The 18,675-nt window shown below is 39.3% G+C and overlaps 1 protein-coding gene across 1 annotated transcript in view; it reads right to left on the reverse strand.

Annotated features, from left to right (window-relative positions):
- The window catches only part of plppr5a (phospholipid phosphatase related 5a), a 56,290-nt gene extending 38,903 nt beyond the window's left edge, over positions 1-17,387 (reverse strand). Inside the window, exon 1 of the mRNA XM_036556235.1 lies at positions 17,184-17,387. Coding sequence (XP_036412128.1) covers positions 17,184-17,387 — 204 coding nt within the window. The remainder of the gene's footprint in view (positions 1-17,183) is intronic.
- Between the last annotated feature and the right edge of the window lie 1,288 nt (positions 17,388-18,675).

Genomic DNA, 18,675 nt, shown 5'->3' on the forward strand with positions numbered 1-18,675 from the left:
GAGCTCATGCGTTAAATGTAACATCACAATGCACTCCTCACTTCCACGGCTCTGACGCGTCAGCATTCACACCGCCGAGAGGAAAACGCTGCAGACGCTCTCTTTAACCTCACTTTTAGCCAACGTTTTGCAGCAAAACTTTCTGCTCTCAGCTCAGCTGTTAGCTCTTTTGTCTTCCATTTTTAGCCACTTAGGAAATCAGGCTTAAAGCTGCACGTTTGGTACAAAAAAGAGCTACACAAATTTCTCCTTACTTCAAATGTGAATGTTTGCTTCTTTAGTCTGGGACTAGAGCTACAAGACCAATGTAGATGAAAAGAAATTGAAGTTTATACTCCACTAATTAACATCGTGCAGACTGCATGCAAGCAAAAACTTCTTAGATGTAGCCAACAAATCTAATATTTCTCATTATGAGACTGTTATTATAATTAACATAATTTATTGTAAGATTATTCCACCTGTTTCGGTACATTTTTACTTGTTTTAAGTGATTTTATCTAGTGAAAGTGTTTAATTCCATTGGCGGATTAGTTTACTTGTTTTGAGAAATAATGAAGATAATTTTGCTTGTTTTAAGAACTAAAGTTTAAAACAAGTAACAGGATCTGCCAATGAAATAAGACAGTCATAAGATAAAACTGCTTAAAACAAGTAAAAATGTCTAGAAATAAGTTAAATAATCTTGCAATATTCTTATGACAGTCTCATAATGAGGAACAGTAGATATATTGACTAGATTTAAGATGTTTACACTCACTAAGATATCATTTTTTGCAGTATGCAAACCACATGAACTGGTTTTGACAAAACACAGACAAAATTAAGGCTTCACACAGCAAAAAATGAGATTTTAGCGAGTGTAAACATTTTTAATGTAGTCAATATATCTAGTTTCTCATTATGAGACTGCTGTAAGAATATTGTGAGATTATTTAACTTAGTTCTAGAAATATTTACTTGATTTTAAGCAGTTTATCTTATAAAAAATTGCATTGGCAGATCATGTTACTTGTTTTAAGCATTAAATCTTGAAATGAGTACAATTATCTTTATTATTTCTCTAAACAAGTAAACTAATCTGCCAATGGAATAAGACACTTTCACCAGATAAAATCACTTAAAACAAGTAAAAATGTACAGAAACAGGTGGAATAACAGTCTTATAATGAGAAATATTAGATTTATTGACAATATTTAAGATGTTTACACTCGCTAAGATAATTTTTTGCAGTGCAGGATGGCTGCTACTACCATTTTATTTTATTTTTTATTTTTTGCTATTAAAAATATTTTTGTCCAAGTTTATAGACGGCAGTGTGTTAGAGTGTCAGAAACCACATGAGCAAGTCAGTTAGAGATTACTGAACAACCCCACACAGTTTGAGGTGTGTGATGATTTAGGCAGTTTGCAATATATTAATTGATAGAATTAGCTAATTATTAGCTACATTAGCCTAGCAGCCCCAGCAAAATCAAAGAAGCAAATCATGAGCACCAAACGTGACATAGCTGATCAACTATTAGCACAGACCAGCATACATTCCATGTTGGTCTATGCTGGTCTAGCACTGATCAATGCTGGTTCACCTGGTCACGCTTTATAATCACCAGCATATCAGCACCCAAAACACAACATATCACTGTTGTCGCCAGAAAACTTCGTATCTCCATTGTTGACGTTTTTTCAGTTGTTGACATAATTTGAAAATACCTGTTGCCGTTTACTTTGTATGTAAATTTCATGATGATTGGACCAAAAGAAATGACCCAAAATGACTTGGGGGAAAAAGTCTGGTTCCATAGACTCACATTAAAAGTAAAGTATGTTACCATTTTGGAGATACAAGGTTTTGTTCCGACAACAGCGATATGCTGGTTTTGCTGGTGGCCAGCTATGCTGCTCTATGCAGGTTTTTTCTGGGAGAACACAGTGTTTCCCCTACCATAAAACAGTCTGGATTGCCCACTGTGGGTTTTATAGGCCTGTGCCCAGGGGTCTGAGCCACTATGAGAAAATCTACCAGTGGTTCGACTAGTGGTTCTTTACTAGCTGCACAAAAAAAATGAAATAATTTGTCATTATGTTAAGCCTGAACATAATCCTGATGCTCTTCACGTCTTTCCTAAATGCCCACTCCATTTTCTACTTTAATCGCTGCTTAGCATCTGTTCCACCATCCGTCATTACCTCAGGCAAGCTTCCAGTTTGCTTACACAGTAAGCCAGCATTCCTTTGAATGTACTTTGAATTTGAAGCTCCAGATTTTCAAAAGAAGGGGGATCTGTAGAAGCAAGAGGCAGAATAGAGGATGTCTATTTCCAAAGTCAAGTATAAAAATGTCTGTCTGAGTTAAAGTAAAAACTTTCATTACCCTTCTCGGTACTGATCTGCAAAGAGCCATCAGAGGTAAGACATAAATGAAAAGCGCTGTTGTAGTACACTTTGGCTGATACTTCACGGTTTGGGTTTTTAAGTCTTCTGTTTCCTTCCATCTTTGTTATGCATATCTCTGCTACCCAATTTTAATTGACGTCATCTATTTTGGAATAAGAAGAGTGGACGCATACTATGTATTGTGTCTGTAATCGTGCTATTGTTTTGTCCCCATTGGAAAAAACATAAGGACTTATAGCGGTGATGTGGCCAACACCACAGTTAGTATTCTGCCATCGTGGAACTGCTTAGCCCTCCTGCAACCTGCTGTGATATCATACAAAATTTCAATGAGCACCCAAAAAGGTAGGCAGGCAGGAGCCCACCTAACATTTGCACCCAGGGGCTGATAACTTGATCATCCAGGCCTGTTTGCACACATCTAGCATTTCTCAAGCCTTAGTATAATCAAGCACAGATCTCTTTGGGCTTGACAGTCTAAATAGCATTTAGTGTTAAACTATTACTATAAATCATACATTTCCATAGAAATATATACAAATTAATGTCGGTCAAGTATGAACAACCAGTCGAATTCCTCTGATACTGAATGTGTGCTGAACAGCCAATATTGCTGCTGTATCGGCCAACGGGCCTGTCACTACACCCCTGAATCATCATGGTGATCTCCATGGACAATCCACACCACATCCACACCTCAAATAGACTCACTCTGATCTTACTGTAACTTCAATTCAGCAAATCTATTCTTGCACATATAGATTAATATCTTGTACATCTTCTGTCCATATCTTGTATAATCTGGCATATATATTAATATTCTATCTCCTATGTATTCTCTCATTTATGTACCTCAGACTCACTAATTGCATATATGGAAAGGTGTACAACTGTAAATATCATAGCTTTTATTTCATAACATTACTGTACACAAACTGTACACTGGCAGAATTTTTTTTAACAAACTATTTTTTGATTTATAGAATGAGGAGAAATTCTCATTTCCTCTCATTTTCAGTGCATTCCAATTCACGTAAATATGATGCATAGACCATTTTGTGTGTCCTTTAATGTACTTATTGTGAAACTGAAGTGTGGATAATAAAATACAATAAAATCATGCAAAATTTCTGTGCAGCCCAACATCTAAAGGAGAGCGATGCGTGAGCAGGCCCTGTCCCTGTGTCCTGTGTGAACACGCAGGAGCATTACTCACTGTTCACTAATAATAACACTCATGCCATCCTGCCCCATAAATGTCAAACACTGTAAGGCTCACAAAGGAGCCCTATCGCCATCGCCGGCACGCTAGCATTTTCCAAACATATTTTCAACCTTACTTTTCATAGCCATTTTTAACACAAGTAATGTGAGAGACAGCACAGCAGGCATGCTGTGCATTTGCTGGGGTCCATTGTCTTAAAGGGGAAATTTAAAAAAAAAATCTTAATAATGCAATTACTGAGATCAAACAACATCATTCTGTGTGGTTTCATGTGAAATGCTGATAGGAAAGAGTCATCTGAAGAGATTAATGCCTCTAAAAGCTCCCTCAGAATATTATTACACGAGGTGGTTATGAATACGCTGCCTGATGCCTGAAGCGTTTCACAATTGTTGTTGTTTAATGTGGTATATAAACATTGTTAAAGTTTCAAAACATATTGTTTACCGTAGAGTCCATATAGTCTGTAAATGGAAGCTGAAAGAAAACCTTTTTGGATTCATTGCTCTAGTGATGTCACAAAATAGTTTAGCTCCACCTGTTTACACTGAAGTTTTAAGGAGTTTCATCCCAGACTGATTTTTAAATGAGGCACAATACAAAACACAACTGAGGTCATTTACTAGAGATGCACCGATATCACTTTTCCCCTTCTGTTATGGATACCTGATCCTTTAGTGTCGGCCGATACCGAGTACCGATACTGATACTAAGTCTCTATAACCTAACTCACCTATAAATCCTGATATTTATACAAATACATTTTAAAAATGTTTTTATTTTGGTAAAATCTGTGTTCTGCATCACAAATAAAACACACTCAGCTTGGCTAGATGGCATTTACTTTTTGGAATACATTTACTAGATGCTTAAGAAAAAATATTTTTGTATATTTACTGTATGTATTGTGTATTCACTATTATATAATTAGTAGCAAGAACCATGTTTAACAACTTTAAATATCTTTTTTGGGCAATCAGGTTAAAAACAGAACTGAACAGTAAACAGATGAACCTGTGGTGTTTACACATCAGCACACAGCAGCTTCTCTGGCTCAAAAATTGAGCTGAATGTTGTTTCACATCCAGATTTCTCAAGCCATTAGTCTCATATGTGCATCTTGTTCACTCGTGCTGCATCTCTGAGCGTCAGCTCAGTAAATATCACCGTCGTTCATGTTGATTAGTGATTTTCAGTGTTTTTTTTTGGCTTGGTTGAAGCAACAGGCCGAAAGACCCTGCTGCTGAGTGATACGGCTGACCGTCAGAAGTGCACCACAGGCAAGGCTAGTGGACATACAGGCACAGTTAGCAGACTGCTATGCTAAGGGCTAAATCAAGGCTAAAGGCTCATTATGCAGAGAGTCTGGCGGTTCCTTCTGCTCTCTCAGTAACATTAACTCAGACTGTAAGTGACCAAACAGTAACAGATGAGTGATTTACTGAAAGATGCAGCTCAGCAGTTCAGGTAAGCATATTAGTAAGCACATTGTTAGCATATTCTTAATGCCAAAATCTGCCAATACAGATTCTGCCATGAGCATTTTAACTGGTGCTTGTCATCCCACACTGCCAATATGTTGTTGTTGTTGTTGTTTGTTGTTGTTGTTGTGTTGTTGTTGTTGTTGTTGTGTCTACTGGCTCGCATGCATGTATCAGAAATTGCTTCATGGTGTAAGTCATAGGTATCAGTAACCCCATCACCAATACTCGGTATCTGTGCCACACTATCATTTACATATCTAGTCTTAAAGGCACAGTAACAAAAACAGCCTGTTCAATACTAGGACATAAAGAGAGGTTGAAAAATGGTCATGTAATAAATAACTATGACCAATTTAGCACACAAAACCTCAAAAACCTCAAAAGAAAAGGGCTTCAAAGGAAAAATAAAACACAAGAAAATGTAGGATACAAGACCTTTAAATGATAAATGCCAAAGCACACTCACAACCAACAGAAAGCCTGTGGACAACTGTGTCCTTATAAGGATGAACACTACTCTTTATTTAGGACTCGCTCAATCAGTACAGAACTCTGTGCATAATTTATATGGACAGTGGTGCCAAACTCAGTCCAGAATCAATGCAGAACCTCGTGCATCATTCACACGGCCTCCAGTTTCTGGTTTGTGATATTGAAAGGTGATCTGCAGACAGTGATGTGCGGTCAGAACCTGTACAGACGTCACTAATATAAAAGAACCCTCTGGATTCGCTGGGGGGAGGTCCGTTCATGTCAAACTAACAGTGGCCCTGTGTTGTGGAAAAAGGTCAGTCTGCGTGAGCAAAAGGACAAATCCATCTACACCTCAGCGGCAGACCTATTTAAACTCTCAATGTAGTGTGTCAAAGGTAGCATGGGAAAAAAAATATTGTTGTGACAGACGTACAGTTAGCGTGGACTCAGAACAGTAAAAAAATTATCCATAAAACATTCAATAAACATGATCATTAAAATCGGTTGTATTACTGAAAAAAAACAAGTCAGTTGGAGATGTTTTAGTGGGCATTTACAACATACTCATGTAGTCATAGCTTGTATTCAGTGGGATCTTATGGGTCTCTGTGTGAAACACATTAATTGGCTCCCCAATCAAAATTTAACTTCAGTCAATTAAAAATTCAAAGTAACTTGAATAGTAACTTGCTATTTTATAGCTCAGCCAAGCTGCTGTTTCTCTGTAGGCTGGTATGGTTGATGTACAGTACTGTGCCAAAGTCAGATTCCACCCTTTATTTATTTAACTTCCAGTTCAAGCAGCTCTTATCTATAAGAGTCTATGCAGATGCCTTAACAACTAAATATTGAATCAACATTTTCAGTGTTGACTGTTTCCACTCTTTGCCTTTATTACAGCTTCTATTCTATTCTGTTAAGTAGACTCACTTTGAGTTTTTCATAGAAATCTGCAGGCATATTTTTCCACACCTCCAAAGTTCAGTCTTAGAAGTTGGCTACATTTTTTGCTTCTCATACTCCAAGTAATCCCAAACACTTTCTGTGATGCTGATGGTGGCCAGGCTTTCTAATACCACTCAATAATAACAGTACTGTTTATTTTTTGCAACTTTTTGAAATGAGAGTCTGATACACTATATGAACAAAAACATTGGGACACCTACACATTACATCTACTGGAGTTTTTATGATGTCCTATTCTAAGTCCATAGGCATTAATAGGGAGTTGGTCCCCCTTTGCAGCTATAACAGCTTCCACTCTACTGGGAAGCTTTCTACAAGATGTTGGAGAGTAAGGGTGTGTGAAAAAATCGATTCTTAGATGCATCGCAATGCTGACGTGAACGATTCTGAATCGATTCACAAATGTCAAAAATCGATTTTCTAAATATTTAATTTATAACGCAATGTTGACAGAATGCAAAAGGCGGAACTTGGAAGTGGGTAAGTGCAGCGCCCGGACAGTCTGTGACGGTACACAACAAAAACACTGCTGGATGAGTGAGAAATCTGACCGGCTCCCTCTGAGTCACAACCCAAGTGTTAAGAAGAGACAATTTGTCCTTTCAACAAAAATCAAACATTTAATGTCCAGTATGTGCTTGTATAGGCTAAACAATATAAACAAGAGCGCAGATTTACTTTGCTCTGCTTTAAACTTTAGCTATAGCTGCTTTCCTCCCATCTCCGCCAGAAAACTTTTCTTAAAACTAGAGCAGTGTCTTGTAAAATGTCTCTCAACATTCGGCTGTCTTACGAGGCTGAAGTCGCTTCTTATTCTCCAGCTTCTTGTTCGAATTTACCCGTTCCACCTTAAATTCTGACTGAGGCGCCGAATGTAAATGCGGCACCATTTAAGGTGGAACGACAAAAAAAATTATTAATAAAAGATATTGGAAGTAAATTCATTATGGATCATTACAAATACTTTGCTTTAAAACTACCAAGTCCTCACACAGTGGGAACATAGAAATGATGTATAGAAAAAAAAAAGATGCATCGATAATCGTTTTATAATCGCATCGCAGCCTCTGAATCGCAATTGAATCGAATCGTGAGGTGCCTAGAAATTCCCACCCCTCTTGGAGAGTGTCTGTGGGAATTTTTGCCCATTCATCCAGAAGAGCATTTGTGGGATCAGACACTGATGTTGGACGAGAGGGTCTGGCTCACAATCTCCATTCTAGTTCATCCCAAAGGTATTGGATGGGGTTGATGTCAGGGTTCTGTGAGGGCCAGTCAAGTTCTTCCACACCAAACTCACCCAGTCAGGCCTTTATGGACCTGCTTTGTGCACTGGGGCTCAGTCATGCTGGAACAGAAAAGGCTGTTCCCCAAACTGTTCCCACAAAGTTGGAATCATACAATTGTCCGAAATGTCTTGGTTTCCTGAAGCATTAAGATTTCCCTTCACTGGAACGGAGGAAGGGTTCTAGACCAACCCCTGAAAAACAACCCCATATCATCATCCCTCCTCAACCAAACACAATGCAGTCAGGCAGGTAATGTTCTCCTGGCTTTCGCCAAACCCAGACTCGTCCGTCAGACTCTTGTGGCAGAGATGCCATCCTATGACAGAGCCACATTTAAAGCCATCGAGCTCATCAGTACAACCCATTCTACTGGCACTGTTTGTCTATCAAGACTGCAAGCTATGTGCTTAATTTTATCCACTTATGCTTTACGTATTAAGTGGATTTACATACCTCATATCTCTTTTGCACAGTACTGTATGTAATTCATATCGTCACTATTGATGAGTTATAGGTGTAAAGCTGTGTAAGCAGTGATATAAGGGGTCAGTAATAAGTAGGGGCTTCAGTGTGATTGTCCTATCTGGCCTGTGCTTACATCTTTATTGGTATTCAAAGTGTTTTGGCCATAACAAACCATCAAACACGATGTCCCAAACTGCTTGTCCAAGACCACTACAAACAGCTCCAGTAAGTGACGTAAGAGCTTATTCAACAACGTCCTGAAAGCCTGACGCATTCGGAAAGTTGCCAGTTGTGCAACATGTCAGCCTCATCACTCCTCATTGGAACCTTAAGGCCACAGCAAACTCATTCAAAGTCATCGGCCTCTGTGTAGCCGCTGGGACACGGGCGTCCTCATCCTGATGCAGAGACCCGGTCAGTCAACACAGAGGGATTAACACCGTATCAGTCAAGCAGTTTAAACACCTGAGACGGCTGCTGATAGCTGACCTTTACTGTCCACCAGAGCGTGGACTAAAATATCGAAGATTCTCTCTGCGCACGGCTCTACGGGGAAAACACTCAACAAATGGCCAGTGAGTCTAATCTCTGGAGAGTTCACTTATATGGCCTTCACATCAGGGTGGTTTTCAGAACAGCTGAGTAAATTACTCGAGGTTTCTGCACATGGTGGTGCGCCTTTATTGATTCTGCAAGTCGGCAGCGTCTTGCTTATTTTTACTGATCGTAATTCTGTCTTAAGTGATGTAAGGATGAGCTCCACATGTGTCCAGGCTGCAGCTTTCATTTAATGTCTGCTTTCAGTTGGTCCTGAAAATTGGAAAGGTGTTTGAGAGAAATTCCACCAATTTTTAAACTTTCTCCATAATTAATTGGTTAAGATGTAAACAGAGTCATTCAGAGTGGTTTGGTCTGAAATGCTCTGTTCTAGAGAAACTTACTGAGTCAGAATTGTTCACAGTGGTGATAGGAACCAAACGTCCACCTCTAAAAGCTCCTTCACAGAAAGCCATTACATAAAATGGTTTCTCTGAGTTTTTCTTTAATGTGTTCTTGAGAAAGGTCCTAAGAAAAAGTCTACACCAGACTACTGCACACGTTATGAAAGCAATTTAAAAAAAATAGATTCACTTTGTATAAAATGAACCTGATTATTAAATTCAAAAATAATGTGTGCAGGGGTCCTTTTGGGCTTTGTTGCCTTGAGGCAACATTGTGCGACAATGGAAAGAAATGATATAGAGCTGTGTTCCCTGAAGTGGTGAGACCTGGCTTGTGACTGGCCAAATCCATTCCACTATCACATGTTCAAAGTCCAAGTCAACGTGAAGTTTGTCATTCAGACTGTACAACAAGGAGTGCACAGCTGAACGAGATTGCGTTTCTCAAGCTCGGATGTACAAAAATAACATGAATATAACATAAAGGAAAAAGCACACAGACATACTAGACGGCATAGACAGACATAAAATATACAAAAAATAATATAAAAAATGTATATTTAAAAAATATTGCACATTGCACAGAAAAATATTGCACATTGTTCTGAGTGATGGTATTATTGCACAGTGTGACAAAATGTAAACTTGACACTGGTAAATAGTGATATTGAATAGTAATAGTGAAATAATGAATAGTGGTGAAGTGATGAGAACATGGAAATGTTGCTTCTAGGCAACAAACATATTTCTGCAAAGTTTTCAGAACAAAATTCTGAGTGTTAAAAAAGAGGTTTAAAAGTGCCCACTAAAAGAGAGTATGACCAAATACATGCTTTTTATTGACTTACTCAAACTCAAACCTTTTATTGTTAACCCTGTCACTGTCTTTAAATATGTATAATGGTATTGTCAAGTGAGGAAAATGGGTTTGTTGCCCTGAGGCAACATCTTGCAACAGAAGGGTTAAACCGCAGAATTTTGGTTTACAACATATAAAAAAACTTTAATTCAAATCTTATTTTTTCCAGATACATCACTATATTACCTTCATCAACATTACATATCTTCACTGTCCGCAGAAAAACAGGTATCTCCAAAGTAGCAACTTTACAGGAGAAGACAAAAGTTCTTAAATTTAACATACGTTAATGCAAAGATGTTTTATTCCAAAAGTTTTTTGGTGAATTTCTCTCTCATTCATCATGAACTTTTCACACAAAGGGTGAAAAGCTCAGCTGTTGTGCTCAAATGATATAGAAATATAAAATTAACAAAAATGGAGATGGCTGTTTTTCTTTAGACAGCGACGTTATGAAACCACGGTAGGTTCACTGGTGGTTTTAGATAGTAAATAAAGGAAATGTAAAAAATGTCTGTGTTGCTAAGTTTCTCCATAATGCACAATTTCACTTCAAACCACTCTGAATGCCTTTGTTCAGTGAATAAGTGAATTTTGCAGAAATTTTGAAAACTCTGTGGAATTCCCCTTTTAACCCTTACCAGCTTACAGTTACTGAAGCTTCACACTGTTGAACTTCCCCCAGAAAGCAGTTCTCTGCATAAAGTAAAGTCTTCTCAGTGCTCAGGAACTGAATGAGCTCTTGCTGGATTCAGTTCAGAAACGGAAGACCTCCCAGAGGAATCACACTCGAAGACGCAGCTTAGCAGTCTAGGCACAAACCCCACATTGTTCTTGTCCCATATCACTCACACTGTCTAATATGAGTGTAAAGTTAATGTATGGATGATGCTTAATCCATATGAAGATGGTGATTCAACTACATTGACTATTAGAATCATTTATTAGAGTCAATTATGATAATATTCCAGGGCAACATGGCAAAAATTATGATTTTGAAGACAGTTACTTGATATACGCATCATGATAGTGCCACATTTTGAAGATACATTGATTTTTATTCAACCTCGCACTCACTCTGCACTAAATCCAGTGAAACAGGCCTATTTATGAAACATACAGTTGATCTGTGTTAAGTACTGACAGAATGTATGTTATGATGTAGTGTGATCTGTTTCATCATGATGATAATAAGCATTGTTAAACTGCCCCACCATATAATATTCAATAAGTAGAACGTGTTAAACATGATTCTCCGCTACTTTCTAGAGCTGAAAGATTCATCATTATAGAACACAGTATCAACAACGTTGTCTTAGGTTTTAAATGACAAAATTTAACCTAATAACACAGAGCTTGTGAACTGTCTGTAGATGAGATGGACCAATCAGAAGCAACGAAACACTCATGTTCTGCATATGACATCACAACTAGATCTGGACGATATGTATCATCATGATGATTACATTTGTATGTCACAGTACGTTTTTCTGAGCATATCGTGGATATCGCCAGTACTTAAAACACATTCCAACTAAATTTTTGATTGAAAAGAGAGCAGTATTAGTCCTGTTTGATTGGATTTTGTGTAGCACAGAGTGTGAAATGATAAATACAAGTAATTGGATTCAGAGTTTTGTGACAGTATTTTTAAACATAGCACTGTTTTTTTCTGTTTTAAATTATCGGATGTCAGAAAAAATAAATATCATAACATATATATATATTGTGGAAATATATTGTGAAAAGCTTCCTGAAGTATTGTAATATTACACTTTGCCATATCACCCACCTCTAATCACAACCATCACAACTGGTGCACTCAGCGATCAAGCTTGTCAGAAAAAAAGTGGATATTCTATGCTTTTTGGCCTGAAAATTAATTTATAGAAAAAACTTGCATTTAAATCATAATTGTAGGTTTGGTCAGGAAAAATCGCAATTAGATATTTTCCCCAAATCGTTCAGCCCCCTTACTTTCATACAGAAAATTCCCTAAAAATCTTGGTGTATTGTTTAATTGTCCACATTCCTGTATTGTGTACGTCTCCTCCAGTCACTTTTGTGTATTCAGTGTATTTTTAAAATTAATTCTGATTTGGACCAGAATAATCATATCAAATCTTGATTAAACTTTAAGTTTCAACTCCAGTGCAGTGAAATAGAGAAGCATTATCCGTGCTATGCTAATAACAGCAGAACGAATTTGCATTTTGATCTGTAACAATCAATTTGATCCTGTAACAAATATGCCTTTTCAATGGAATAAAAAACTGCCCTTGTGTGTAAGTCATAGCTTATTTTAACAAAAGTTTTTTATGAAGAAATATCGGACCAGAATCGCCAACACTTAAGTGTTCAACATCGGTACCGGTTTTGGTATCAGAAATGGAAAAATGGTAACATTTCATCCCGATACTGTGCTGTTTGAATGTGTATCAAATATCCAAAGATTTAGCACTAAACTCTGTGTCTGAGTCACACACTGTGCTGAGTAGCCAGCCTCTGCCTCAAATCGGTAAAGATGTATTACCATCCTGCCTTCTTCTTTCATTTCCAGCTAACACACTGGGCCACACTCCTGCCCCACTCATTTTTCCCATTCAGTACAGCTTTTAAAGTGCACAGCTAACTTCACAGAGTAAAAGTGTGTATTATTAGTTCAAACTAGTGTTATATTACAGTTTAAATTTTTAAACTCAGAGCTCAGTGTTAGAGGCGTGAAAGCACCTCACTCTTGTAAAAAGTTGGTTAAACTTCCAGGAGTCATTTATGGCGGCTGCTGAGGCAGAGCTTCCCAGTATCCATTACCATTTTATTGGTTTCTGTTAAATAGCTTCTGTTTTGTCAAATAGAAAATGTTTTCTTGCATTTAAATACATGTTTTGCCATCCCAACTATGACGGAGCTGCATTTCCACCAATCTTTATACATTTCTGCATAATTCAGTGGTTGAGATGTAAACAAAGTCATTCAGAGTGGCTTAGAGTGAAATGACTCATTGTAGAGACTCAGATTTCTTTACAGTGGTGGTGATAGGAACCAGGGGTCACCATGACTACAACACAAATATAGACATTTTATTTACCATCCAAAACCTCCAGAGAATGACACGAACTACACGAGTCTTCTGAGTGATTATATGTAATGATGTCGATGCCCTTCAACGCCCTGCATGCACCTCTTCTTCATGAACGGAATTTAAAAAATATGTTTAGGACAAAACCTTCACAGAGCTACCATAAAACAATGTCTCAGACATCAGTCGGCATATTTATAACTATTTCATGTAGTAACTTTGTGATGGAGCTTTAGAGGTGGACGTCTGGTTCCGATAACCGTCACTGTGAACAATTCTGTGAACGTTTCTCTAGAACAGAGCATTTCACACCAAACCACTCTGAATGGGCTTTGTTCACCAACCGTTCTTAAACCCACTTATGTAGTTTTCACGAAGATTCTGACTTTCGCCAGTGTTTTCTTATCTGGGATTTGTTCTGAGGTAAGAACAGAATCTACATACACTCGGAGCACAAAAGTGAGGACGTTCTTTGGTTTAAGAACATGTCATGAATCTGACAGAATTTTTCTTATGAAGAAGGAAAATATTGGAGAATGAGGCCCAATGATTTTATTAATTAAATTATGCAAAAATTCTGAAAAAAATCTGTGGCATTCCATTTTAAGCAAACAAACAAGTCCAGAGCAGTGATAAATTAACATTGTGTCAAGCTTGTAACAATAGAAGAACCCTTTTTGGTGCTATACAGAACCATTTTCAATAAGGTTCTATATAGAACCATATGCAACACATTCTCCATCAACCTAAAGAACCATTTCACCATGCAAACAACAATTAAGCATGAAATGGTTCTATACAAAAGTCTTGGTTCTAAATAGAACCAATCCTTTTACTAAAGAACCCTTGAAGGACTACCTTTCCTAAGAGTGTAGGACAATTCATAGTGTGACAACTTAACTCCTCAAGTAATGGACATGCATTCAAATTTAACCGTCCTCAAGCTAGAGCTGGGCGATATGGCCAAAAACGTTATCACGATAAACAAAATTCATATCGTTCGATATCGATACATATCGCGATAAATGTCAAATCATGATTTCTTTCACGTTTGAAGGCTGATTTTGCTCCTGGGTGGTTAACTGTGGTTTTAAACTATCACTTATGGTCCGATCCTGACAAACACTCGGCAAACAGTGGAACATTTCACTAATCTGTCATGGGACAGTGGGAGAAAGTTTCTGAGCTGTTTATCAGCTGGAAAAGCACAGCTGCAATTTTTGTAATAGTCATGATTTAAGAAAGAAAATAGATTATTTTAGCTGTCTGGTGTCGAGCGCTCGGCTACCCCGCTACAAATGCTAAACAAGTGGCCAACAACAGAGCTAAACTCTTTAGTTTCTCAACGTCAGCTCGGTTCGGGAGTTCACTGCGGTCACTCCTACCACATCCATGTCAGAGCAGATCACAGTATTCAGACACCAGCTAGACGACTGGGTTTCTCTATGCTATCGTAGTAGTTTAAGGGGTGAACCGCAGTGTATCTGACGCTCGCTGTGTAAAAGCATTATCTGCAGTGTGAATCTCTCACACCAGTCACAGAGTCCTCCTTTTAGGCACGTTTAAACTGAAAGCGGTGATTTTGTGTCTTGTTTGATCTACAGTATCATCAATTCACTGTGTTGTGCCGGAGCGCTGCTTCAAGTTAGCCAGCAGCTAAAAACAGCTAGCCTGGAAAGACAGCGCTCTCCCGCTCTCCAACGCCTCACAGCTTCCTCAGTTTACTTTCGAACATGAACCCACTTCTTTCTTTCACTTTTGTTGCTCAAGAATGCACTAATACTAAAATATGACGGTTTGGCGCTGTAACACGGCGCTGCAGACGTGATTTAACACCGCTGAAGTTGTTAGGATGCACGGAAAGAGGTGAGTTCGCTGTAGGACAGTACAGTTACACCACTGACCTCGTCACTCACACTCGGTCACAGGAGAACAGATCACCGGTCGCTCCACTCAAACAGGGACTGTATAACTCCGCGTTTCAGCCGTTGCTAAAGTATATTTGGCGACCCTTTTTTTACTCGTGGCCCCCTCCCTCTCTAATCAAGTCGAAAAATTCGGAAGTGCGCCCTCTCCTGGCGACAGCAGAGTAGTGTCGCTTTCCTTGCAGTAGAAAACGCCACCAGGGCTTTCGCTAAAACGTGGAAGTGTGAGAGTGGTGTATCGAACCTGTCTTATCGCTCTATCGAGGAAAAGTTATATCGCGATACTTATCGTTATCGTTTTATCGCCCAGCCCTACCTCAAGTAGAAGTGTTGTGGCAGCAAAGAAAGCAGAAGTAAAATTTGCTAAGCGGAAACAATTTCAGCTAAAAAGTTTCAGGTCCAAAACTCCTCAGTTACTGAGTTCTCTACACAACTACAAAGGAACGTCTTCTTCCTCTTTTGGGCTCCTTTTGGTCTAACACAGTGGTCTCCAACTCTGGTCCTGGAGATCTGCCTTCCGGCAGAGCTTAGATCCAACCACAATCTGCCACACCTGCTCCAGCTAACTTCCTCAGACATCTCTGATTGGCTGGATCAGATGTATTAGTGTTGGGTAAGTGGAGGGGCAGCATGTTAAAGGGAAACTCCAGCGATCAAAACCTCTGCACAGTTAAATGGTTAAGATGTAAACAGAGTCATTCAGAGTGGTTCGGTGTGAAACGCTCTGTTCTAGAGAAACTTACAGAGTCAGAATTGTTCACAGTGGTGGTGATAGGAACCAGACGTCTGAAAGGTTTAAGGTCTCTAAAAGCTACATCACAGAAAGTAAGTAGTTTTGAGATTCATTTTGGTCTAAAATGTATTGTAATCAATTTATTCTAATCTGTTCATGCTGGAGGGATTCATTAAGGGTGCCGTAGGGCAAAATCGTCCATGGAGAAAACTAGATTCCCAGATTTACCACTATTTTACCATCATCAACATTACATATAAAAACCCCAGAAGACTTGTGAACATTGATGGTTTTGGATAGTAAAAAAGATGTCTATATTTGTGTTGTAGACATGGTGACCATTAAGTCTTGGTGACCATGGAGTCATTAAGTTTCTTTACAAATGAACCATTTCACATCAAACCACTCTGATTGACTCTGTTTACATTTCAACCACTGAATTATGCAGACATTTAGAGAAATTGGTGGAGTTCTCCTTTAAATGCAGGCTGTTATTAAACTCTGCAGGAAGGCAGCTTCCCAGGTCCAGGGCTGGAGGCCACTGGTCTAAAATAAAATGCTACATTTCCAAATTGAGATGGGTGACCAGTCACAAAGAGCTGAACTTAAAGGGGAATTCTGAATAATTTAGTCCTTGAGATTTGAAAGTCATTCAGAGTGGTTCGGTGCGAAACTTACAGACTCAGATTTCTTTACAGTGGTGCTGATAGGAACCAGGCGTCACAATGTCTACAACACAGATATAGACATTTTATTTACTATCCAAAACCACCAGTGAACCTACACGAGTCTTCTGAGTGTTTATATGGAATGTTGATAATGGTAAAACAATCATAAAGCTGAAAAAATTCAGTTTTCTTTGGGGACTCTGTTGCCTTCCAGCACCCTGCATGTATCCCTCAACCAGGAATGAATTCCAATCAATGGATTTCAATGCATTTTAAGCCAAAACTTTTCATAAAATAATGTCTCAGACATCAGGCAGCATATATCTAACCATTTTATGTGATCACTTTCCATGAGGGAGCCTTTAGAAGTGGACGTCTGGTTCCTGTCACCACCACTGTGAACAATTCTGAAATACTTAATTATGCAGAAGTTTTGGGAAAAGCATTGGAGTTCCCCTTTAAACCCCAAAGACAGGAGCAGGAGCTAAATATTAATGAGTAAAATAATACTTCCTTCGCAGATTTCATTACAGCAGAGGTCAGAGTGTTTCTGAGAAGTGCACATCCACCAAAACTGCGTTTAAGTGCAGATAAGTGAGTAAAGGGGACTCCTCTCTTCCCACATCTGGTCAGTAATGTAATCTACTGAGCTTAGAGTGAACGAGCTCCTCACTCACCAGCAGCGAGGGCACACCGGCCACCACAGTGTAGAGCAGGACAGGGGGCACGGCGCTCGCCTCCTCGGGCCCCAGGTACGGCTTCGTGTACGCGTTGTCGTAGCAGAAGAAGCCCTGAACGTGGACGTTGAAAGTGTCCGTGTACTCGAAGTAGTACGCCAGCATGACGGTGCCTGCCATGATCACCAGCTGGAAGTAAAGCATGGTCGTGGGCTGGAGGTCAGCAGGAGCCTCGCGCGGTCACATCCACAGAGATCCACGGGAGATCCGGTCTGATCCAGAGTGATCCAGAACCGGCGAAAGGACACGGTGCGAAAGGAGCGCTGGGGAGAGCGCCGGACACAACATCCGCGTGCGAGCTGCACGCGTGAGTGAGTGGATGGAGCGAGCGAGCGAGCGCGCGCGCACTGGGCTGGGAGCACTTCTCGTGATGGTGGGCGTGTCTTCCGCCCCTCTTAACGTGTTTTATTGCAATTTGTTCAATTTCAACATTATCAAACGTTGCTGCCGTAACGTATATATATATGAGAGAGAGAGAGAGAGAGAGAGAGAGAGAGAGGGGGGAGAGAAAGAGGGAAAGAGAATGAAAGAGAGAGAGAATGACAGAGAGAGAGGGGGGAAGAATGAAAGATAGAAGGAGAGAGAGCGAGAGAGAATGAGAAAGAGAGAGTGAGATAGACAGAATGAGAGAGAGAATAAGAGAGGGAGAGAATGAAAGAGAGAAAGAGAGAGAGGGAAGGAGAGAGAATAAGAAAGAAAGAAAGAAAGAAAGAAAGAAAGAAAGAATAAGACAGAGAATGAGAGAAAAAAGAGGGAGATAGAATGAAAGAGAAGCAGAGAGTGAAAGAGAGAACGAAAAAGAGAGAGGGAGAATATAAGAGAGGGAGAAGGAGAATGTGAGAGAGAGAGAGAGAAGGAAAGAATGAGAGAGAGGAGAGAAAGAGAGAAAAAGGGAAAGAATGAGAGAGAGAATGATAGAGATATAAAGAGAGAATATAAGAGAGGGAGAGGGAGAATGAGAGAGAGAGAGAGAGAGAGAGAGCGCCTATATAACCACAGAACAATATCAGCATGAGAGAAAAAGCAAAGGAAAAAGACCAAACAGGAAGAGAAGACGGGAAAGAGGCCATATTTAACTGCAAATATGAAATGTAGTAGTAAGTCATTAATGTTGACCCGCTTTGTTATCGGTCTTTTCGCTCTTGTTTAAACTGTGGCGCAGAGCTGATCAGTGCAGCACGCTGAGAGTCCAGTTCAGTTAAAAGCTCTCAGTGAGCTGAAAGAGTTTCAGGGTCTGTTCTGCGATTCGCTTTAAAGAAAGGCTTTATTTGATTAATGTACAGATTTCGCGGGCATCTTTCTCACAAAGCGCGGGAGTCGAATCACGTGTATGTTTTAAAGTAGATTCAAAAGTTTTCAAATTGCGCACGCGCTGGTGTTTGAAATAACGGTTTTAACGGTCGGTCCCGACGGTCCAACAAAAAGTCCAGCG

The sequence above is a fragment of the Colossoma macropomum genome, unplaced genomic scaffold (assembly GCF_904425465.1).
Source record: "Colossoma macropomum unplaced genomic scaffold, Colossoma_macropomum, whole genome shotgun sequence".
Lineage (NCBI taxonomy): Eukaryota > Metazoa > Chordata > Actinopteri > Characiformes > Serrasalmidae > Colossoma > Colossoma macropomum.